Source organism: Panthera tigris, chromosome D2 (assembly GCF_018350195.1).
Source record: "Panthera tigris isolate Pti1 chromosome D2, P.tigris_Pti1_mat1.1, whole genome shotgun sequence".
NCBI lineage: Eukaryota > Metazoa > Chordata > Mammalia > Carnivora > Felidae > Panthera > Panthera tigris.
The window spans coordinates 12,542,528-12,566,641 of NC_056670.1; the positions used below are offsets into that span (position 1 = coordinate 12,542,528).

At 47.5% G+C, this 24,114-nt stretch overlaps 1 protein-coding gene across 1 annotated transcript in view; it reads left to right on the top strand.

Annotated features, from left to right (window-relative positions):
- NID1 (nidogen 1) overlaps positions 1 to 24,114 on the top strand; it is an 85,202-nt gene that overhangs the window by 45,109 nt on the left and 15,979 nt on the right. The window contains exons 9-13 of the mRNA XM_042960398.1: positions 704 to 847; positions 5,388 to 5,513; positions 11,811 to 11,960; positions 13,640 to 13,762; positions 23,258 to 23,476. Coding sequence (XP_042816332.1) covers positions 704 to 847; positions 5,388 to 5,513; positions 11,811 to 11,960; positions 13,640 to 13,762; positions 23,258 to 23,476 — 762 coding nt within the window. The remainder of the gene's footprint in view (positions 1 to 703; positions 848 to 5,387; positions 5,514 to 11,810; positions 11,961 to 13,639; positions 13,763 to 23,257; positions 23,477 to 24,114) is intronic.

Here is a 24,114-nt window from a genome sequence, read left to right on the forward strand (position 1 = left end):
AAAGTCTGATGAAAGTCAGGCATGGCGCCTACGATGCCCTTTGCCTGTGACAGCACATTGCTGGGGCTGAGGTCGGGTCTGTGCATGCTTCTGGCTGCGTGGAAGGAGCTGGCATTTGGAGAGCGAGCATGACATCTCGGCGTCAGACTTCACATTATCCGAATCTCCAAGCCCCAGGGGTTCCATATCTTTGGGGTTGGGTATTAAGGTCTTTCTCTTTGTCGGTTATTTTTGGTGGGGTCCCCCCACACCCGGGTCACTTCTCCAGCTGACCACGTTTGTCCTTCCGTAGCCCCACAAAGGACAAGGAGGGCTGGTGCCTTTCACCATCCTTTGACAACTGTAGCTCTAGGCATCGGGGTTGGCGCATTTTTTCTTAAAAATGTGAATATTTTAGGCTTTGCCAGCTATGCAGAGTCTGTCACAAGATCTCAGTTCTGTCATTCGAGCGCAAAAGCAGCCATTGACTGTTCGCAAGTGAATGCATGCGGCTGGTTTCCAATAAAACTTTACAAAAGCAGGCGTGGATCTGGAGGGATGTAGTTTGCCGATGCTGCCCTCTGGTGACACAGGAGTCTGGTTTCTTGTTCCAGGACCCGCTACTGTTCTCCTGGTCATCAGCTGTGCCTTCCTTTCTGTGGAAGGAGGAAAACCGGCAGGTGTTTCTGAATACTCACTTGGCTTTAATGTCTCTCCTTCACAGACGGCTCCCCCGATGCCCTTCAGAATCCTTGCTATATCGGCACTCATGGGTGCGACACCAACGCAGCCTGTCGCCCCGGCCCCGGGGTTCAGTTCGCCTGCGAGTGTTCCATCGGCTTCCGAGGGGACGGGAGGACCTGCTCCGGTACAGCCGTCCGTTCTGACTTGTGGGGGGGCTGGGAAGCGAGCTGGGAGGGGGTATCCAGATCCTGCAAACTGGAGGGCTGGGTGTGGCGAGGGAGCGTGGGTGCGGGAGAGGCCGGTGGGCCTGCCGAGCCTGGTTAAGCCCCACACCCTGGGTTTCCTGTGGTCACGTTAGGGGTACCGCCCCTTTCTTCCATCTGGTCCAGTGCACAGACTCCGAGCAGCAGAGTAGAATTTAGAAAGCCGCACCGCACACAGGTTTAAAGGGAAGCTGAAGTCAACGCTGTTTCTAACATTAATAATGTAACGGTCCCTGTAAGGAACCCAGGCACTGCTGGTGTCCTGTGCCCCACAAACCCCATCTCATTTCTTCCAGCAGCTCTAGAGATCCATTGTTTCGCTTCTGCCTTTTAAATTTTAAAAAATACTTATTTATTTTTGAGAGAGAGAGAGAGAGAGAGAGCATGAGGGGGGAGGGGCCGAGAGAGGGAGACACAGAATCTGAAACGGGCTCCAGGCTCTGAGCTGTCAGCACAGAGCCCAGTGCGGGGCTCGAACTTACGGACTGTGAGATCATGACCTGAGCGGAAGTCAGACGCTCAAACAACTGAGCGACCCGGGCGCCCCTCATTATAATTTAATTTTTAATACATGCACGTAGACAGCTGGATCCTGATACGTTCGTGATGTATCAGGTCCAGTAGCAAGGGCCAGTTGGTGGATTCCTGACTCAGTGAAGAGTCCATATAGCAGAGGCAGCTAGTGCCAGGAAGTCAGGTGCTTCAACCAGAGCTCCCGACATCTGTGACACAGGGCTCACTGGTGACCATAAGGAATGTTAGAAGTAGATCCCCCTAGTGCAGGAGCAGCATACACAAGTGTGTTTGGCCAGAAAGATGAGCAGCCCCCTTGAATGACTCGGGAGAAAGAATCTGGTGAGCCCAGAAGCCCTGAAATTTGGGAACAATGCCTTAGGTCTGGAATCCAACCCTCTGATGAATGGCACGCTTCATGTGCTGATTTAACAGAAAGGGTGGCAGAGTGAACTCTATGTGAGGTCCTCGTGGGGGCATCTGAAATCATGGAGAGCAGGACCTCCATGCTTAAAAGAACAGACTGTATAGTCGTTTTCATATAGTCAAATATAGTCTATTTTCAAAGCTACCAGCCTGCTGATAGCTTTGTACATGGGATAGAATTCAATCGGAGGCTCACCTTCCTTGGAACATACCACTGGGAAGGGATCTGATCGCCTCAGATCATCAGTTTTCCAATATGTCCCCAGATAGCCCAACAGTTTTGAATGGCTGAATTGGCTCAGGCGAATTTGAAAAAGCATGGTCCTGTGTGTGTGTGTGTGTGTGTGTGCAAGAGAGAGAGAGGGTGAGAGCACGAGTGAGCAGAGATCTCCCAGGGCTGTGAAGGTGGTGATGGACACCATGCAGGGGGTCCCTCATTTCTTTGGGGGAAGCATATACCTCTTTAGTCTTTACCTGGCCCTGTGTCAACTTCATATGCCAACAGAATGTTAATAAAACATGGAGATACCCCAACCCGTTGCTGCTGGGCCATGACATCTGGCTAATTCTTCCACTCTTGGTACCTGAGCTTATTGTAGAAGGAGCACTTAATTCAGTTCACAAGGCACAACCAGCCATACGTTACATAATCTATTGCTATCATAGAAAACTCTCTGATGCAGTCACTCAGGAAGACAGGTGGTCATGTGGGGACTTGCTTTTGTTCTGGGGTTAGCCCTTGCTCTGGCAGATTAGCACCATGGAATGTGGGTAGATTCCCAGTCAGGCTGCTTTTTGTTCTGGGTCACTAGAACATGCCTCACAGTGTTAATGCATGGAGACATGAGGCCGTTGATAGGAAATTGCATTAGGCAAATCACTTCATGCATTATTTTGACCTGCAAAATGACTTAGAAGAGAACGATCCTTTGTAATTCAGTTTGGGTGATGTGGATATAATGACAGTTGGCATCCTGAACAAGCCCGGTGTTGGCGAGACACTGCAGAGTGACCCTCGAAGGTAGTTTGGAGAAGGTCTCCAGATGAAAACACAAGAGCTCGGGTGCCTGGCAGAATGGCTTCCGTGTGTTTCTCGATTGGGTGTCTGTAGAGATGGTTGTGGATAACCTGTCATCTCTTGAGCACACACAAGACACTTAAATCAAAGTGAACAAGTCCCCTCCTCAGAGAGCCTGGCCTTTATAAAAGGGGCAAATTTAGAGTTGTTGAAAAGACATGAAAAGTAGCCATTCTGAAAAAAACTAAAAAAGGAAGCAGTGACTACAGGAATAGTCCAGCATTTTCCTTTCGGGTTAGAGAATGAGCTGTGTGCGAGGAAATGTCTTCCCAAAGAACAGTTTGACCAGATAATACAATAAGAAAAATAAACTTTGAACAGATACTGTGAGATTTTAGGAGGGACAGTTATCGCCAATGCACTGTTTCCAATAAAGTAAGAATTAAAGTCCTAGCCTCAATTTACAGAAGGGGGGGGGTATGGGTTTAAATTAGACATTAGGAAGAGTTTCCACACTCTAAGGACTGTGCACTTCTAGTGGGGAAACTGCTAGAGTCTTGCTCTAAAGAAAAAGTGTTACCCTGCTTGGATTATATGTGCAGACTTTTATGGAGGTGTGGGTTGTGCCAGGGGACTGTCCCCTCCATCATCCCGTGAGCCCCGCCCCCATCCTGTTGGCCAGTAGCACCTAGGACATGAGGGATTGAGCTCCCTCCTAATCACTTACGTAGCTTTTTTGAAACTCACAGCTGCCCTGCCATAAACCTTCCGGGGGCGAATGGAACTTGGAAAACTTCCCCTAGCGATTTTGTTCTGTCCCTTTGATTGAAAAGCTTTGCTTCTGTGCCGTTGTGCTTTGGCAATCGCGTTGAAGCCGTGGAGTCCTGCAGTCTGTACAGGGCGTCCAGACATCTGTGCTGGGAGTGTCCTCTGAGGGTTACGCATGGAGACCGTGGAAGCCGGAATGATTTTTTTTTTCTCCTGTGTTGTTGGAACAGCAGCTGGTGGATGGAGCTGTGGAGGCCACGCTTGCTCAATATCCCCGCGCCCGCACCCCAGTCTCATGGAAGAGGCTGCTGGGGGAGGGGGCTTTGTTCCGTGACCTTCCAGCTGTGCCTGGAGCCGTCCTCTTGTGTGAGACCTTGTATCTTAAACGTGTCGCAGGAACGTTCATTGCAGTATATTTTCAAAAAGCTGTTACCATTTGTTTTGGGGTTTTGCGTGGGTACGGGAATGGTGTGGCAAAGATGCTTATCTTGTGCCACGTCCACTAGGCCAGTGGGGCATTTGTTTTACCAGTGAAGAGACTGACCAGGTGGTGGACGCATGAGGCTTTGTCTCCCAAGTGTGAAAGATTCACCTTAAGGCTTTGGGGGGGGGGTGGTGGGTGTGAGAGGTGGAGGAGACTTGTCTGTTCTCAGCCGTCATGAAATCTGTCTACATGTCTGAGTTCTAGAAATGCCGGCAATAACCGTGTACCCTCTGAGAATGAGGTTGGCATGGGAAAGACCTTGTGTGATTGTGTTTATTTCAACCCATCAGTGGACAGGTAACCAGGGTCATGACAGGTTAGCTCGGTTTCTTGTCCGGGCCAACCAGGCTTCCTGTGGGATTAGCTCTAGATTGGACCCCGATGCCGAGAGGTCATGCGAGGGCCACGTTCCTAGAATTGGCCAAATCCATCCCCATGGCTGGTTGTATAGGTTGAATCCTTAAAAATTAGAATAATAGCTACATTTCTTGAGAATCCTAGGTGCTGCTCTGCCTTACATCCATTTTGTGTCATCCTCAGAAGGACCCCTCAAGGTCAATAGCACTTTGCTTATTTACTAATGGGGAAGCTAAGGCTGACTAGTCAGCCACTTGCCCAAAAGCACACAAGCTGGTAACTGAAGGAGGCAGGATTTGAACCCCAGTACGTCCAGCTCCAAAGCATATGCTTTTTTGGTTCTGCTTTACCCCATGTGATGGCTTTGGTATCATCATGCAAGAGGACATCACCCGGCTAGTTCATTTACAACCTTGTGAGTTAACAGCTTTCCTTTTAGAGCATTAAGCTCTAGGTAACATTCAAAAATTGACAGTCAGGCTTTACATTGTTCGACTTTGCTTTGTAACCGTAACTGGAGAAAGGTAATATTTTTGAGGAGCATATATTTACATATGTTCAGTAACTTAGGAGGCTTACTCACGGTCTGGACACTTGTCTGCACATCTTTCTGACATGTGTGTACCATTCTGGTGTTGGTGAACTCCAGGCTCAGCAGCGAATCCCAGGATAGGCACGGGAAGCCCACGTTTACAGCAGGAGGACCTTGAGATCTCTCTCGAAAGTTACGCCCAGGAAAAAAAACCACTATTTACTAACGCTACTTTTGGAATATAGAACAGTTTGTTTCAAAATTGATCCCTTCAAGGGCCAAAATGCCTTCTATTTTATTATACCTGGTGATATTTGAAGAAGTAGTTTTTAAAAGTCTGCCTGTTGAAAAAATTTGTTGTAGATATCGATGAATGTTCAGAACAGCCCTCGGTGTGTGGGAGCCACGCGATCTGCAATAACCACCCCGGAACCTTCCGCTGCGAGTGTGTGGAAGGCTATCAGTTTTCAGAGGAGGGGACGTGTGTGGGTAAGTTCTGTAGGTAACTTTCCAAAACGTTTGTTCATACGGCGAAGGTGTTGCCCCAGGTAGTTGTCCTGGCTGGGTTGGCGAGTGCTGGCTTCTGTTGTTGAGGGAAGCAGTTTTCAAAGATGAATCAGACTTCATTCCCTACCCCCAACTCCCCAGAGGGTCCTACGTATAACGAATAAGCAGTGTCATTGTCTACGCTATCGTAATAGTGTCCCCTCACCTTTTATAAGCTTTTTTGCACTACGTTCCTTCTTATAATTTTCCTTTTAATTCTTTCCATTGTTTTAATACCTGTTAAAACAATTACACTTGTTTCTTCATTTGTTTGTTTATTAAGTTTAGTTATTTTTGAGAGAGAGAGACAGAGAGGCAGAGAGAGAATCCCAAGCAGGCTCCATACTGACAAGTGCCCAGTGCAGGGCTTGAACTCATGAACTGTGAGATAATGATCTGAGCTGCAACCAAGAGTTGGACGCTGAACCAGCAGCCACCCAGGCATCCCATAATCGGTGGTCTTGAAATTCATATGGAGGGAGCACCTGACGGATGCTTTAGATTGAATTTTTCGTGATTTACCTCTAAAATTCAGGGGCACCTGGGTGGCTCAGTCGGTTCAGCATCTGACTTCAGCTCAGGTCATGTTCTCGCGGTTTGTGGATTCAAGCCCTGTGTCGGGCTCTGTGCTGACAGCTCAGAGCCTGAAGCCTGCTTCGGATTCTGTGTCTCCCTCTCTCTCTGCCCCTCCCCCACTCATGCTCTGTCTCTCCCTCTCTCTCTCAAAATAAATAAATGTTAAAAAAAATTTAATAAAAATAAAATAAAATTCCAGTTGGGACCATTCTGTGCTTGGCTTTCGAATTTATAAGCCACAAGTAGTAACCTCGTCAAAGCGAGTGACTTAAAGCTATTAATTGGGCTAATAATGCTTTAGGTTGGTGATGATTTTAGTGGTGATGGAGATAGGCCAACCACAAAGACCCAGATTGTTTAGATTTCTTCGCTTTTTTTTTCCTACTGCCGCACTTTGACCTGTTGGTTCCAAGAATTTTAAGTTCAAAGATTTGTGTCGATTTCCAGGGCTGGAGAGCAGCATGTGGAATGGACCATCTGAACTCAACATTTCTTCCCAACTTAAAACAGATTCTTCTTTTATGGCATCAGTGAACCGTCTCATCGCCCCTTCCTTGCTGTTCACTAAACCCTAGTGTGCTTTCTGTTTGCTCTGTCTTGAAGCTCAGATGAGACTCCAAGGTCCCAGGGCGAGGTGATGTCTCGAGGGCGGGAGGGAACAGGCAGTTCTCAAATTTTGAATGTGACCCAAACATCTGTGGATTTAGAAAAGCCAGTCCCCTTCGCACAGAGTGGAGATTTCAGCTCTGCTGCTAAGGTTACTTCTTTTTCTTGTTCGATAGAGAACAACCATTTCTGTGTATTTGGCTTGACTTCCATGCTTTTTGAGATGAAGGCGATTCAAAGGTTTATTTTCTTTTTTAAAAAAATGTTTATGAGAGAGAGAGAGAGAGAGAGAGAGAGAATCCAAACCAGGCTTCACGCTGTCCATGCAGACAATGCAGGGCTCAAACCCATGAACTGTGAGATCGTAACCTGAGCCGAAATCCAGTCGGACAGTTAACCAACTGAGCCACCCAGGCGCCCCTCCAAGGTTTACTTCTCACGACAGCACCGTTTACATTACATTTGGGCTCAGACTTGGGTGGTGGAGTGTGCAGTCGTGGGGCCAATGGCTGTGAGGCGTGATGTCGTGGGTTTCTGTGCCGGACCATTCCTGCCATGCACACTCACTGGAGGATAGGGCAGGGTGCAAGGCAGGTGGGGTGCAAATGTCTACTCCTAAGGCATCGGATTTTCAGGAAGACACTTAATGTCTCTGGGCGTCCACTCCTCAGACTGGATCCTGGGCTCACTGTGTCCCCTGGAGCCCTTGAAGAAGCCTCGGGAGCTGCCAGTGAGGACACAGGGAAGCCTGGGCAGATTTGGCCTCCACCCCGACCTCTAGCCTTTGATTTCTCTACATATCAGATTCTGGGTGAGATTTTGTTTGAATGGTGGATCCCATTGCTTGGAAATAAATGTGAAAACCACCTGAAGATCACTGTGCTCCACGGGTCCCAGCATTGTGAGGTTTCCTGACTCTCCCACTGCCTGGAGGCCCCACACGATTCCATCCCACTTGGCTCTTAACCCCTCTTACTCAGCTCCTTTGAGACTCACTGCATGGAGGGATGGCTCAGGGGGTAAAACCAGGTCTGCCTAAACGCATTCAAACAAATCACTCTGGCTCATCACTGCATAATTTCATGGCCATTTCACCTATCCCAGAATTCCTCATGAAAACTGTGTCCTGGGTTGGAAGCCTGGGTTAGGAATAAGGAATAAGCAGTGTTTTCTCCTGGTCACAGGAAGAGTTTTCTCCTGGTCACAGCAAGGAAGGAAGAGAAAAGAATTTGGACAGGTTAGGAGGCTGGTCCTGTGCCCTGCCAGCTGTGAGGGGTTGGGGCCCATGCCCAGTGGATATGAGCTGGCAGGAGGAAATGAACTTTTCATGAGGACTGGTATCCATTATGGGAGGGGCAGCTTCGTGGACTTCCGTGTTTGGCATTTTCTGTAAACCTTTGACTTTCTCTTGTCCACGGCATGCAGACTTTTGCAGTGAATTAGAATACAGGGCCCCTGGGTGGCTCAGTCGGTTCAGCGTCCGACTTCGGCTCAGGTCATGATGTTGCAGTGTGTGTGTTCGAGCCCCACGTCGGGCTCTGTGCTGACAGCTCAGAGCCTGGAGCCTGCTTCCGATTCTGTGTCTCCCTCTCTCTCTGCCCCTCCCCCACTCACACTCTCTCTGTCTCTCAAAAATAAACATTTAAAAAATTAAAAAAGAGAAAAAGAATGTGCAGAGTATGTTCACACGAAGGAAAAAGCCCATAAATCACCTTTACATGAAGACACAGATACCCCCTCTGAGTGGCCACGGTTCTAGGATAGGTGGCTTTGCGTGTGGAACGTGGGGAAACTTGAGGTTCTGTTGACCCCTTGCGTGGGTTTCTTTGCCCAGTGCATGGCCCCGTGCACCTGCCCCTCCTTCAGGGCAGGAAGAGGGCCAGGCTGAGGCTTAGGCTTAACCTTCCCTCATCCATCGTTATCCCTTGCCTTTCCCCTCTCTTCCTTTGCCCATCTCCTCTCTCCTTGCCTGTCATATTGCTAGGAAAAGTTATTATAAATCCTTCATTTTTGTGACCTTATTTTCAGAACTGGAAGTAACTCGAGGCTGTGTGAAGCCACCCCACTTGGAGCTCTTTATACCCTGCCCTTTGTTTTCCTTTTAACACATGACTTCTTTCCCTTAGTTGTCCTTCCCTCCCTTGCCGGCATCTTCTTCCTTCTCTCTCATTGCCTCATTTCCAGCCTGAGCCAGCCTGCAGGTGTCTCCGGGGGGGAGCGGGGGGGGGGGGTGGGTTGTGGCAGCAGCTCAGCCCCAGCCAACCTACTCTGCTCATTCCAGGTCAGGGCCCCTTCCTTTCCCAGGGTTGTCTTCCCAAACGGAGGAGCTGGTAAAGTACAACCCCAATGTACCATCTACTTGTAGCTATAGTTCATTTTTAATTCCCATTTGGGCCCAATTTTTCTCTCCTTCCCAAACTTGCCCCACCATCCCACCCTGTAGCTGCCCATCAGTTGAATGGGCGGGATCAGAGTTCTAGAGAGGTTACCAGCTCTGCGAGGTCAAGGCCTTTGCAGAAAGCAGAGCCAGGCACCCTGGTGTCTTTTTTTAAAAGTGTGTCATTTTTTAAAGTGGTGTCATTATTTTAAAATGAAAAAAGTAGAATGAAACCGTTTGGAATCGTGAAAGCAGCTTTTAAAACCGCTTTAAGAAGAAAATTGCTTTGGCATGGAAACATGGTCTTCCATAAAAAAAAAAAACATGACTTAAGAGATTCAATTTTCTAACATAATGGGTCCAGTTTTAGAGTCAGAGACTATTGACTTTGCAGAGCGATTTAGTTTAAGAAAAAAAAGCAGATCTGCATGTCCCATTAGTGTTACTAAATAAACTGTGTTCTGATAGTAGGGATTGATCTAAGACAGGAGAAAGTGGCTAATGTACAGCTAGTCCCAGTCTGGAGTGAAGAAATAGGCATCTTTTGGTTCTGAATGCATTTTTCGGATGCATTTATCATACCATATAAATAAAGAGCAAAGCATGGAACTGAAAAAAAAAAAAAAAAAAGAGATTCAATTTTCTTAAATTTCTAGATTTAAGAAATTAAGGGGCACCTGGGTGGCTCAGTCGGTTAAAGGTCTGACTTTGGCTCAGGTCATGACCTCATGGTCTGTAAGTTCAAGCCCCGCATCGGGCTCTGTGCGGACAGCTGGGAGCCTGGAGCCTGATTCGGATTCTGTGTCTCCCTGTCTCTCTCTCTGCCCCTCCCCCATTCATGCTCTGTCTCTGTCCCTCAAAAATAAACATTAAAAAAAAAATTAAGAAAAAGAAATTCAGTTATAAATTGCCTTTTTCTAGAAACGATTTGAAGATTATAGAAACGCATACATATGTGAAGATGATGGTGGGGAGAGAACACCGAAACCCATACGTGCTTGCACCAAGGTTCCCCTCTGTTGAGAAGGGTGCAGCAAAACGAGGCCCCGGGCAAACGTAATTTATAAAAGGATCGCTTAAAAACTATAAATGACATAAATATTTGTTGGAAGAGCGAAAAGAAAGCAGAGTGAGGCTGATTTCCTGGTTGTTCTGTCGGCCAGTATTTTCCCTACCTTTTGGGGATCCTAATTTGTTGAAAGCATCCCCTTTCACACCAGGAGCTGAAGGATTTGTTGGGGTGGGGGAGGGGACCCTAGAGAAAAGAATAGAATAGAAGAATAGACAGCAGGAGGGTCCAAGGAAGCAGAACGTGTTAGGACTTGTTAGGTATCATCTAGCTCACTGTTTTCCAGACATATCTGTGGACTGCTAGCAGTAATTTAAAATCCAGCAACCCTTTGGCCCATAAGACTCAGTTTGATGGCGCCTGTCCCATGGGAGTTGATTTAGTCTTGACTTCAGGAGTCTAAGCTGCCAAGTGCACAGGCTAGACCCCCTCCATCCACCGCTACTTTGCTAACCTCTCGTTTCCCACAGACCTTTGAAGAGTATCCTCTCCTTTCTGTATCCCCTGACAGTGCTCAGAGTTCTCGCTCTCAAAGCACATGAGACCAGAAAAACTGGAATCAGTCTTGGGAAGACTCGGGAGAAAGAGGAGAAGCCCTCCTGTAGGATAATCCAGACACCGAGGGCCCCCTCGAGGGAAGGAGAGGTTCTGTTCTGCCATTTCGAGGGATAGGATTCTGTCCTGGGTCTTAGAGCTTTAAAACCAAAAGTTAACTGGTACCTTGGGAACCCCCAGAGAACCTGAACCAGCCACTGAAAATATGCCCTAGACCTCAGCCCTTGACTTCCAACCTGAGGGAAGAGAACAAGGTGGGGTGTTATTGGCTAGCCTCTGTGTCACTCACCCACTTCCTGAGCCCTCGTTCTATGAGTTCTATCAGCAGGACCCTTTAGAAAACAGGAGTTCCATCTACTGGGCCTCCTTGTGCTTGGCATGCGGGGAGTAATTCCTACAGAGGAACAACTTGAGGCTCTGAGAAATTATGTGATCTCCCCAAAGCCATGTGGCGGACACATGCACCTGGTAGAAACCAGGGACGCCTACCCTCCCCCCGCAAAGCCCACCGTCTTTCTATAACACCTGTCTCACTGCACGGGGAAAATTGATTTCTCCTTCCTTCGTGGGAAATGGGTGACTTTGACTTCAGCCACGTTCAACCGTGTTCTTCCTGCCCGGTGGGCCAAGGGGAAAGATGCCGTGGGGAAGTCTCAGATCCTTCTCCTCACATGCTCTGACAGAACTGCCACGGGAGGTGTGTACATACACCTGCAGGTGTTCCAACTCGCTTCCAGGTGAAAGGGAAGTTGGGTTTGGGGGAGCCTGGTATGGAGCGTGGCCTGAGACAGAGAGGGTGAGTACCACGTTGGATGAGCAGCCATGGTGTCCGTGTGCAAAGACCATCAGAGGCAGGATCCAGGTGGCAGACAGCAGGAAGTCCATGGGTATCACCCAGTGGAGAGCGGAGGATGATGCCCGGCAAGATGCCTAGAGGTCTGGGGTTCTTGCACATTCCCCTCCGTGGACTAAACCACTGATGCAGAGGGAACTTAGAAGGTCACTGGGACCACTCAGAGGCCTCGCTCCAAACACCGTGTCAACATTTTGTTTGTAGCTGTCGTGGACCAGCGCCCCATCAACTACTGCACGACGGGCCTCCATGACTGTGACATTCCACAGCGGGCGCAGTGTATCTACATGGGAGGGTCCTCCTACACCTGCTCCTGTTTGCCGGGCTTCTCTGGGGACGGCCGAGCCTGCCAAGGTATGTGGTTCCTCTGATTTTTCTCCCTGTGTAACCCGAAAAGATTCCATGTGCTAATTACCAACTCATCCTGAAATTAAGAGAGCTATTCTTTTTTGTTTTAGGTTTGCTTATTTGTTTTGAGAGAGAGTGAGTGCAGGGGAGGAGCAGAGAGAGGGGGAGAGAGACAATCCCAAGCAGGTTCCGCCCTGTCAGCACGGAGCCCAGGGCATGGTTCAATCTCATGAACTGTGAGATCATGACCTGAGCCGAAATCAAGAGTTGGACGCTCAACCCACTGAGCTACCCAGGCGCCCTGAGAATTACCCTTTCAACTCTGTTGGGTAAATGGGCTGCATTTTGTCTGTCTCTGGTAGTGTGAACCATGCATTTTCCTTTGGAAGCTGTTCTCACTGGAGAAGACGCTCAGCCTCCCCCTACTATTTTGTTCTGTGACTTGCTCGCTTCAGCAACAATTAGACCCCTGCTGTCTGGTAGGAACTGAGGAGATTGTCTTTTCCAAAAAGGCAGATAATCCTTGTATACATGGGGACTTGAGGTCCAGCTTTTTCTTTAGTAACATAGCTATAGCCATTCTCCTGGTCTGCTCTCACCTTCTGCTCCAGAAAAAGCCAAGTCCCCTTATTAAATAAATGACTGCAGAGTCTGGGAGAGTAAATGTCTCCACAGAATTCTTTCAGACTTGAGGTGAGTCCATTGTTGGCTGCCAAGATGCTTTTTAAAGATGATTTTAGGTAAGATAGCTGTAAAAAAAAAGTACCCTGATCCCCTGATTTGCAAATTTACTTAATAATACACCATGTAGTATTTCTGAAAAGTCCAAGCTTTTCTAAGATTATAATTTCTGAGATACAGTACTTTCTTTTTTTTTTTTTTTAAGTTTATTTATTTAAGAGAGAGAGAGACAGAGGAAGAGAGAATCCCAAGCAGGCTCCACCCTTAGCACAGAGCCCGACACAGGGCTTGAACTCAAGAATCGTGAGATCATTACCTGAGCTGAAATCAAGAGTTGGACACTTAACCGACTGAGTCACCCAGGCATACCTGGGATATTTACTTTTTGTTACTGAACGAAAAGTAAATGTGAATTTTCTCTGGTCTCCGAGGTTTTTCTGTCAGTGGTTAATAATGTCTCCAAACTCTCAGACATTTTTGAAGCTCTCATTTGTGGTGAGAAGGATCATTTTATATAATATGCAAAAGAATCTTCTCTTTTTTTTTCCTTTTGCATGCTTAATTTTCCATGAAAATGTTAATCATCAAAGTGAAACACATTTACAAATACACAAGATAGAAATTGGGGAGTTAGTGGCTTTTTAAAAAATGTTTGTTTATTTTTGAGAGAGACAGAGCATGAGGAGGGGAGGGCAGAGAGAGGGAGACACAGAATCTGAAGCAGGCTCCAGGATCCAAGCTGTCGGCACAGAGCCTGATGTGCGGCTCGAACTCACAGACCTCAAGATCATGACCTGAGCCAAAGTCAGACACTTAACAGACTGAGCCACCCAGGCGCCCCAGGGAGATTGTGTTTTGATGAGTAATGTTTAGTGAACTTTAAATCACTGTTCCCAGATCAGAAACAGAGTCCCTTAGAGCTGACGAAGTGGTTTAAATTATTGTATAAACTATGAATTCCAGAACAAGTGTCATTGTCCCTGGGCTTGGTGGCTCTTTTGCAGATGTGGATGAATGCCAGCCAAGCCAATGTCACCCCGATGCCTTCTGCTACAACACTCCCGGCTCCTTCACATGTCAGTGCAAACCTGGCTATCGCGGAGACGGCTTCCATTGTGTGCCTGGAGGTAAGGTGTCAGAGATGTTTGGAGTTGGTAAGCCATTGCCACATTCGTGAATCCTGAGTCCCTGAACCTGGGAGAGGAGGTGAGGTGGGGAAGTTGCAGTCTCTATGGAGGGTCCTCAGAGTTATTAAGGTGGGATATCAGAGCACAGCTGTAGTGGACGGGCATGCAGATTGTGCACTGCACAACTCCAGAGGATGCCACACAGACCGTAACTGTACTGGCAACCTGAAGTCTGTCGTCCTTGTAACTTGAGCAAGCAGTTCAGGTAAGAACTGCTCTAGATTAGGGTTCCCCAGAGAAACAGAACTAATAGTGTGTGTGTGTGTGTGTGTGTGTGTGTGTGTGTGTGTGTGTCTGTCTGTCGATCTGTGTTTGTTTGTAAAGGAATGTATTATAAGGGAGGTTCTGATGATTATAAAGACTTGCAAATCCCAAGATTTACAGTTAGCAAACTGGAGACCCAGGACAGCTAATGTTTCCATTTGACACTGAAGGCAGAGAAAAGCCAGTGTCCCAGTTCATAGTCATTAGGAAGGAAGGATTCTCTCTTACTCAGGGAAGGGCCAGCCTTTTTGTTCTATCCTAGCCTTCCACTGTTTGGCTGAGGCCATCTGCTTTACTCAGTCTGTGAAGGTAAAATCTCATCCAAAACATCCTCACAGAAGCACCTAGAATGTTTGACCAAATATCTGGCACCCACGTATCTGGCATATCCCCACCCTGTGGCCCAGTCAAGTTCACACGTAAAAGTGACCCATCCCAGCTTCCTAGGAGTCACGGGGAATAGAGCTAGGGTGGTGGTGGGGAGCACGCATGAAGGGCCACCACTGGGGAAAGGTGGAGGCCACGGACTGCACAGAATTGTCTGTATTACCACATATACCTGGACTGTGCACCTGCTGAAGTTACCTGCTGACCCAAGGCTTGGGTGGCATCTCATTAGACCATAAGAATAATGATAGTCCTGGGTCCGGATCTGGACTCAATTCTGGGAACGTGGGAGGCACTCGACAGATGCTGTCGCGTGAATACGTGTAATTGGCTGCTGTTTGTTAGAACCTGCTCTGTGCTAGAAGCTTCCCCTGTACTCTTTCATGTAATGTTCACCGTTGTCTTTTTGGAGCAAACACTATTACGATCCCCATTGGCAGAGAATGCCGACGCTTACCAAGATAAAGGCGTAATCAAGGTCCCACCCGTAGTAAGTGCTAGAACTGAGACTCAAACCCAGGTCTGTCTGATGGGCTCCAAGCCTGGATTCAGTCCTCTAAACCACATGGTATTCCGTCATGAGATTAAGAATGTATTTGACACAGTAGACTGGAGTCACGTAGTTACTTATTTTTAATGACTGCTACTGTTTGTAGCCAGATATAGTTATGCCACTGTCAATATGTTATATATATAAATACACAAATATATAATGTTTCGACAAAATATCCATTTCACCACCTTTAAAAAAATACATATTTTTGAGAGCGTGAGTGGGGGAGGGGCAGAGAGAGAGGGAGAGAGAGAGTCCCAGTTAAGCTCTGCGCTGCTCGAACCACAAGATCACGACCTGAGCTGAAATCAAGAGCCAGAAGCTCAATCTGCTGAGCCACCCGGAGCCCCCATGTCACCACCTTTTTAAGCAATTAATAGCGATCAATGTCTGTCTCCTTCACTAGCTTGTGAGTGTAGGGTGCGTATGCATTTTATTTTTATGTCCAGCGGTATCCCGTGGAGCATGCGGCCCATGATGGTGCTCACAGATTTATAACTGTTGAAGAACCAAATGAATGTACCAGTTTCCACTTCTATCAGAAGTATATTAAAGTATTTATTTATCCCCGCTCTCAACAGGACTAGGTGTTTTCCAGTTTTTAGGATAGTTGTCCAACTAACAGGGGAAAAATCATAGATTAAGTTAAAATTTGGGTATATAATACATATTTCTGATCTACATTGTTCCCTTCTGATTGGAACAAGTATCGCCATACTACCACTTACACGTCAAATCTGGCCCACCTCCTGTTTTTATAAATAAAGTTTTATTGGAACACAGCCATGCTTGTTAGTTTATGTATAGTCTGTGGCTTCTTTAATCTTACAAAGGCTGAATTCAGTAGTTGTGACAGAGATTATAAGGCACGCAAAGCCTGAAATACTTACTACCCTGGCCCTTGAGAGAAAATGTTTGCCAACCCCAGAATGAACCGAGGCAGGGCCAACTTTTTGTTCCTGAAATTGTGGGTAAAAACTGTTTGTGCTGCCCATCGATTCTGACAGGCAGATTACATAGAGAAGAGTTCGTGATGATCCTGGTCAAGACTCTTCAGCAGCTACTAAAAATCACTGACATCCCGTTATTTCCTTAAGCTTGCTTCATATCACCAGTTCAAAAAGAAGCAGATGTCTTCATCTCTTGGTTTTGTTTTTGGTTTTTAACCTCACTCCTTGCCCCCTCTTTAAGGCTCTGTTAAGTAAACAGAAACAAATTCATCCCTGCAGGCTGGGATATGAAGCTGGGACAAGGATAAAACCAATGAGCACAGTCTGCTAGGATTGTTTATGTATTCAATCCTGTTCTCCTAAGAAATTCAACATCTAGTTAAATAGTCAAGAGAGAATGTGCCCTAGAAATACATACCAATGTTCACCGAGTATTGCTTGTAACAGAAAAGAAATCTAAGTGACTGTTGGTGGGAGGAATGGACCAATGGAGTTTTGGAACAATTCATACAATGAAATAATATGCAGCAATTAAAATGAGTAAAATGCTAAAAACGTAAACAATGTAAGAATGTTAAAAAGTTTGGGGCGCCTGGGTGGCTCAGTCAGTTGAGCACCCAACTCTTGGTTTTGTCTCAGGTCATGATCCCACTATTCGTGAGCTCAAGCCCCGCGTGGGGCTCTGCGCTGACAGTGCGGAGCCTGCTTCGGATTCTGTCTCTCCCTCTTTCTCCGCCCCTCCCTTGCTCACAGTGTCTCTGTCTCTCTCAAAAATAAATAAATAAACTTAAAAAATATATAACGCTGTACGAAAATAAACCTATGCGTGTATACGTATGTAGGAAATCTACAAGACGCATACAGAGGAATGAAAAACGAAAACTCAGAGCACGGGGTTACCTGCATGTAGGAGAGAGGCAGTTGGGATTGTGGAGGTTACACAAGAGCAGACTTTGTATTTTTCAGCTGGAATATGAACACTGAGGTTTTCATCGTATATTTCTAGATTATGGCTGGCTAAAATACTTTCTGAAATATTAGCGGCGAGAAAACTAATGTCATCCGGACGCCTACTGCCAAACACAATGAAGTGCAGGGCGTCGGACAGTCCGCACTTAATTTGGTACCTACTGTATACAGAAGGGACTAGCTGAAAAAATTAAACTGGCTTCGAGGGTGAGTCAGTTAAGGCAACAGCTTCTGCCGTGTCCACTGGTGACAGGCAAGACCAGAAATTCTGATTTGTTTCCCCCAAGCTTCTGCACTCTTGCTCACGACCTGTGTATGTTCCATGGATCGCTAGCACCATTTTCTTTTAAATGAGATGGAATCGAAAACAAGAATCAAGAAGATATCAGAGTATATAGAGTATATGTAGTAGGAAAAAGTACTGTTTCACGAAATGATGCTTGTATCTGCACGGATGAGTATGTGTGTGTGCGTATACATGTGTGTATCGAGTTGCTGAGCGGAATGTATTCCTGTGGGTCATGGCCAGAAAGTTTGAAAGCCACCATGGTCCCGTTGACTCTTGAACAACACGGGGGTTAGGGGCACTGACGCCCCCACGCAGTTGAAAATCCACGTATAACTTTTGACTGCCCCAAAACGTAACTACTAAGAGCCTACTGTTGACTGATAACATAAACAGTCAATTAACACATAGTCTGTATGTGGTATGTATTACATACTGTATTCTAACAATGCAGTAAGAGAGAAGAAAGAAAATTTCATGAAGAAAGTCATAAGGAAGAGAAAATACATTTACAGTTCTGTTCGGTAAAAAAAAAATTCACCGTTCAGACCCGTATTGTTGAAGAGGCCTTTGTAGTTATCTATTGTGATGTAACAAATGATCTTCAAGGTCGACAGCTTAAAACGATATGTCTTTATTATCTCACAGTTTCTGTGGGTCAGGAATTCAGGAGCTGCTTAGCTGGGTGGTCTTGGTTCAGGGTCTCTCATGAGGTCGTTGTCTGGGGATTAGCTGGGGTTGTGGTCTTTGAGGGTCATCAGAGGCTGAAGGATCCCCGTGGTTGCTGACAGGCCTCTGTTCCTCATGCATTGTTGTACTGAGGACTTCACATCCTCACAGCCTGGGTCCCTTCATAGGGCGCCTCAGTGACTTCAACACCTAGCAGCTGGCTCCCTCCAGACCAAGTGATGAGAGAGAGAACACCCAAGCTGGAAGCCATGGTCTTCTGTAACCTCATCTTGGAAGGGGCACACTGTCCCTTCTGGTGATACTGTTAGTCACAGGCCAGCCCCCTAACAGTGTTGAAAGGGAATTGCCTAAATGTGAAACTACCAGGAGGCGGGAGATGGGGGCCGTCTTGGAGGCGGGCTACCAGAGCCAATGACCTTGCCTGAGGACTGTCTGGAGGAATGTAATTGGCTAGATTTTTGGAAAGTAGGAGACCAGATTCTTAGTGGATCAAGAGATACATAATACAAAGTCCTGGGCTAGAGTTGCAAAGCTTGGTCCTTAAGGGCAAATGCCAAGCCTATGGATGTTTGATCACATCTCTTCACGTGTGACGCCCGTCACACTTACCATCATCTCGCACCTAGAGACACATCACACAACTGTAGACACAAAGGCAATTCAAGAGTTCAGAAAGCAGGGCTGCAAGAGAAGATGAAAACATCGAGGAGATAATACAGTTTAAGAGAAAGAAAGCTGACGAACAACTTAATGTACACTTTTTATTTTTTATATGTCTTGTTTGTGTTTCAGTGTGCATTTTACTTCAATCAAACCCTATGATAGAAAACTTGCATTTCCCAGTCAGAGCTAGAAGCAGCTCTAGAATTCTATAATTTGTCTCCTTTGTTTTATAAACAAAGAACATGAGGACTGAGTAATTTCTTGGTTTACAAAAAAGTTCCTTGAACTTTTTATATAAAAGAATTTTCTATAGCAATTTTTATATATTTATTTATTTTATTTATTTATTTATTTTTTAACGTTTATTTATTTATTTTTTACAAAAAGTTTATTTATTTTTTTGTTTACAAAAAAGTTCAAGGAACTTTTTATATAAAAGAATTTTCTATAGCAATTTTTATTTATTTATTTATTTATTTTATTTATTTATTTTTTTTAACGTTTATTTATTTTTGAGACAGAGAGAGACAGAGCATGAACGGGGGAGGGTCAGAGAGAGAGGGAGACAGAATCTGAAACAGGCTCCAGGTTCTGAGCGGTCAGCACAGAGCCCAACGCGGGGCTCGAACTCACGGACCGCGAGCTCGTGACCTGAGCCGAAGTCGGATGCTTAACCTACTGAGCCACCCAGGTGCCCGGAGTGAAACCCTTTTTAAAAGAAATTCTTTTTTTTAGGTTTATTTATTTAGTTAGAGAGAGAGAGAGAGAGCGAGCGAGCATGCAAGTGGGGGAGGGGCAGAGAGAGAGGGAGAGAGAATCCCAAGCAGGATCTGCACCGTCCGCGCAGAGTTCAATGCGGGGCTCGAACGTACAAACCGTGAGATCATGACCTGAGCCGAAATCGAGAGTCAGATGCTCAACCAACTGAGCTACCCAGGCGCCCCAAAAGAAAGACTCTGGTGTTGGGTTAGATTATTTTTATTATAAATAAGTCTCCGTGTGTGGAAGAGCCCCCAGGAGCAGCCAGCCCCTCTTGGGGGCAGACAGGGCAGGAAGAGGCTAAAAAAATGGCGCCTCCCCAAATGAGTTCCTCAGCCCCATGGAGTATATCAGAGGCTGCAATAGTTATCTATGCGAATTAGCACAGAGAAAGAAATGTAATCAAGCGAGAGAATGAAATGTAAGTCAAGAAAGTTAAAAAGGTACTTTTTTTCTTATTTCTCCTTCTCTTTCATTTTTCTCTCATTTTCTTTGTCCCCAACCTTGAGAAAGTCACCCCAGACTTCCTGCTTCTCCCTGGATAAATAGCAGGTCTTGACTGCTTCCTCCCCCGCGCAGATCAGACTAGATGAGTGAAAGGAATCTTGCCTGAGTGGTCATTTTATCAGCCAGAAACAGGGCCAGGAAATGGATCGTTATTACCCTGTCCTCACCCTGCCCACAGTGGAAAATTCTCCATGGGGGGCTGGGGCCCCTGGAGCAGCTCCCACTGCCTGGTAGGCCAGGCTGAGAAGCCATCCCAAGAAACCCAGCGACATCACAGCTTTCCATAAACATACTTGAAATTCCATCTCCTGAGTCACAACTGGGGTTTTCCCCTCCTTTGTATGAGTTCAGGATACAGCACTTAAAAGTTCCGCTGTAAAAGTTGCCGATCGCTTGAGATGTTGTACGTTGGTCAAACACCACGTCAGTGCAGAACCGTCAGCCACGTAGAATGGAGCTGCCTCTGCTTCCTCAGATGTTTGCTTTGGTTGATTGCACACAGAGCACCAGGTGTGGTTTCAAGTTGGAAAAGCAACATCAAACACAGATGGTGATGGAAGGAAGAGGAGTCTGTGGGCCACAGATGATTTCATGAGCGTATTAAGCTCACTTGTGTACGTCACTGTTGACACAACCCACCCATTGTGTACGTGCACTGGGCTTGTGGGTACAGCGGGGCAGGGGGCTAGGCTAGGAATCCAAAGACCCACGTTGTAGCTTGAGCTGAGCTGCTTACTCGTGCTGTGATCGGGGAGCCCTTCACCAGTCTGAGCCTTGGGTCTCATTTGGTGGAAAAAAATACAGTTAGTTGCCTGTTGCATAGGATCCTAGTAGAGAGTTAAATGAAACACCTGTAAACGGAGACCCCTTGTACGGGAACTCTAAAACCCTGTGCGCACGGGAGGTATTGAGGAAGTGAATAAGTTCTATGTGCAAGAGTGAACAGGACCCAACATTTTATTCCCAACTGCATGGCTTAGTTGCATCTTTGTTTGGCTCTTCCTACATCATTTTTTTTTTTAATATTAGCCCCTAGGGCTAAAAGGGAAAGCAATACCCACTTTTCCCTTGCCAGGTTTAACACACACTTTCCAGGCACCTTCACTGCTTCCGATCAAGGGAACAACCACATGAGGCAGGCTAACATGAGACCTGGCAACACAGACAAAGGTACTTTAAACATTTATTGGCAGGATGCGTGCTGAATGTCACCGCGAAGGCCATGTATAGACACGGTCACAAATGAACATTTGAGGGGCACCTGGGTGGCTCAGTCAGTTAAGCTTCTGACTCTTGATTTTGGCCCAGGTCATGAGCTCTCGGTTCCTGAGATTGAGCCCCAGTGCAGAGCCTGCTTGGGATTCTCTCTTCCTCTCTCTCTGACCCTCCTCGCTCATACTCTCGCTCTCTCTCAAAAATAAATAAACATTTAAAAAAAAAACCAGCACTTTGGAGGCACCCGGGTGGCTCAGTCAGTTGAGTGTTCGACTTCGGCTCAAGTCATGATCTCACGGTTTGTGGGTTCGAGCCCTGCGTCAGGCTCTGTGCGGACAGCTTGCTCAGAGCATGGAGCCTGCTTTGGATTCTGTGTCTTCCTCTCTGTCTGCCCTTCACCCGCTCATGCTCTGTCTCTGTCTCTCAAAAATAAATAAATGTAAAAAAATTAAAAATAAATAAATATACATTTAAAAAAAAACAGCACTTTGGGGGCGCCTGGACTCTTGATTTCAGCTCAAGTCATGATACCAGGGCTGTGGGATTGAGCCCCGCATCCAGCTCTGTGCTGAGTGGGGAGCCTGCTTAAGATTCTTTCTCTCTCTCACTCTGCCTTTTGCTCTCGTTCTCTCTCTCTCTCTCTTTAAAAACAAAAACAAACCAAAACAGCACTTTGGTACCCCTTTGCCCTTGAGACCCATGGAGGAGATGTCTTCTGTGGATCTGGCCTGTCCTGGGCTCTTCTGTCAGGACAGAGTGTAACAGTATGTTTTCTTGTCCCCTCACCTCTGGACCGTGAGCCCCTTGAGCTCTTCCCTTGTCAGGTGCTTCCTGAGTGGAGGTGAGGGATGATGCAGTAGAATCCGCTTGGGGAGACAAACGAGGAACAGAGTCAGTGTCATTGTCAGTGTGCCAGGGCAGGTGAGCCCAGGCCCCCCCGGGATCTATGGAGGCACACAGGACCCAGCCCTGGAGGGCCTGGCGAGGCTTCCTGGGGGAAGTAACTGGAAGGAACTGGGAGGAAGGGAAAGCAGGGTCAAGGAGGAAGTGTCCCACCACGCACAGCACATGGAAAGGCCTGGAAAACAGAGGCAGCCGACATAGTTGGGTTTGGCCGGAGGGTGGCTGTCAGCAGTCAGCGTTGCTGATGGCTGGGCATCGCTCGTGTGGTGGAGACTGTAGGGCTGAGGGCAGTGCTGGCCTGGCCCTTGTGGTGGCCGGACTCCAGCTGCTTCGGAACGAGCTAGAACTCTGTGTATTGGGAAGTTGTTGATTCCAGACCATAGCTTCTTATCGGCGATTCCCAAAGATCTAGAAGTATTTCCCTACGTGGGGATCTGAGTTGCAAGGCTAAGAGGCCATGTTTCATGCCAAACACGAGCTCATCATTAAAATGAAACACAGTTGTTGGAAAATGTGCCCTGTGGTGTTTGGTCTCCCCAAATCTTTGACCTCGACTCGACGTGGATAATCAAGCAGCTTGACATGATAAAAAGGACAAATTTCAGAGAAGCAAAGTTTCCCAAAGCAAATTTCAGCGATGTCCATCCGGTGATGAATGGACAAGCCAATGTGGCGTAACCACCCTGTGGAATAGTATTCAGCCATCTAAAAGGATGGCATACTGACGGATGCTACAGGGTGAATGAGCCCCGAAGACATTGTGCCGAGGGAGAGCAGCCAGACACAACCGGCCACATGTGATATGATCCCAGTTATAGGACGTGTCCAGGAGAGGCCATCCATGGAGACAGACGGCTGGCTGCCAGGGGCTGGGAGGAGGGGGAAACAGAGAGCAGTGCTCTGTTTCTAGGTATACAGTTTCCTATGGAGCTGAGGACAGTGGATCAGAATTCGGTAGGGGTGGCGGTTGCCTCTCACCGTGACTACACGAAATGCCACGGAATCGCTCACTTTGAAATAATTTTATGGCGTGTTCGTTCTGCCTCAGTTGTCACAAACTGAAACCAAAAAGTGCTTAGCAGACAAAAGAAAACGCAAACGTAATCTTGACTGTCAAATCCCTCAACCAGGATGATAGTTTACGTTTTAGAAAACGAACAAAACAAAACCCAGTGATGAACGGGCAGCCTCCGGGGGCCCGAGTCCAGCGTGGGTGTCCCGCAGCCATGGCTGGTGAGCACCGACCGATGACACAGCTGACCGTCTCCCTCCGTTTGTCTCTGTCGTAGAAATGGAGAAAACGCGGTGCCAGCTGGAGCGAGAACACATCCTCGGGGCGGCGGGGGCAGCGGACCCACCACGGCCAGGTCTGTTCGTCCCCGAGTGTGACGAGCATGGGCACTACGTGCCCACCCAGTGCCACGGCAGCACCGGCTACTGCTGGTGCGTGGATCGCGACGGCCGTGAGCTGGAGGGCACCAGGACCAGGCCCGGGATGAGTCCCCCCTGTAAGTCCGAGGGCAGCGCCGTGCTGGGCTTGTGTCTGAGAAGGGCCTGGGGGACCGTGAACGTCACCGGGGGTCCAGTGCCCGTGAGCGTCACCGGGGGCCTTGCCCAGGACGCAGGTGGCACTTTGTGTCTGCCCTCTGCACCCCTCTTCTCCGTCTCCCTCGCATGAACCCCACTCCCTCCATCTCTCTGTCCTTCCTCCCTCCCTCCTCATACCCGTTCTCCTCCTTTCCTGTGCAGACCTGTTCTGTACAGATGCCAGCGGGACTGGCTGCCGTGATTCTCGGTTGGTAGCAGAGGGTGCGTGTGCTGTGGGTCCCCCGGGGCACAGTCCCTGCAGTGGTGGCCTGGCCTTCCAGTGTCTGTGGTGTTGGGACATTGAAGGCCTGGGAGAGGCCGACCGAAGCCCTTCCCTGGGAGGCGCTGGGCAGGGAGTAGGGGCCTGTGTGCAGCCCAGCGGGGCTGTGTGGCTCGGGACCCAAATAGCCTCAGTCTCAGCTTCCTCAGCCTCCACCCAGCAGAGGAGCAGAACAGTCTCTTGGATGGATCCTGGCTCTAAAATCCTGCCTCTGTCTCAAATGTAGGAAATGGTAGCTGTCACAAGTTACCAAAATCAGATGCAGTCAGTCCTTGAATC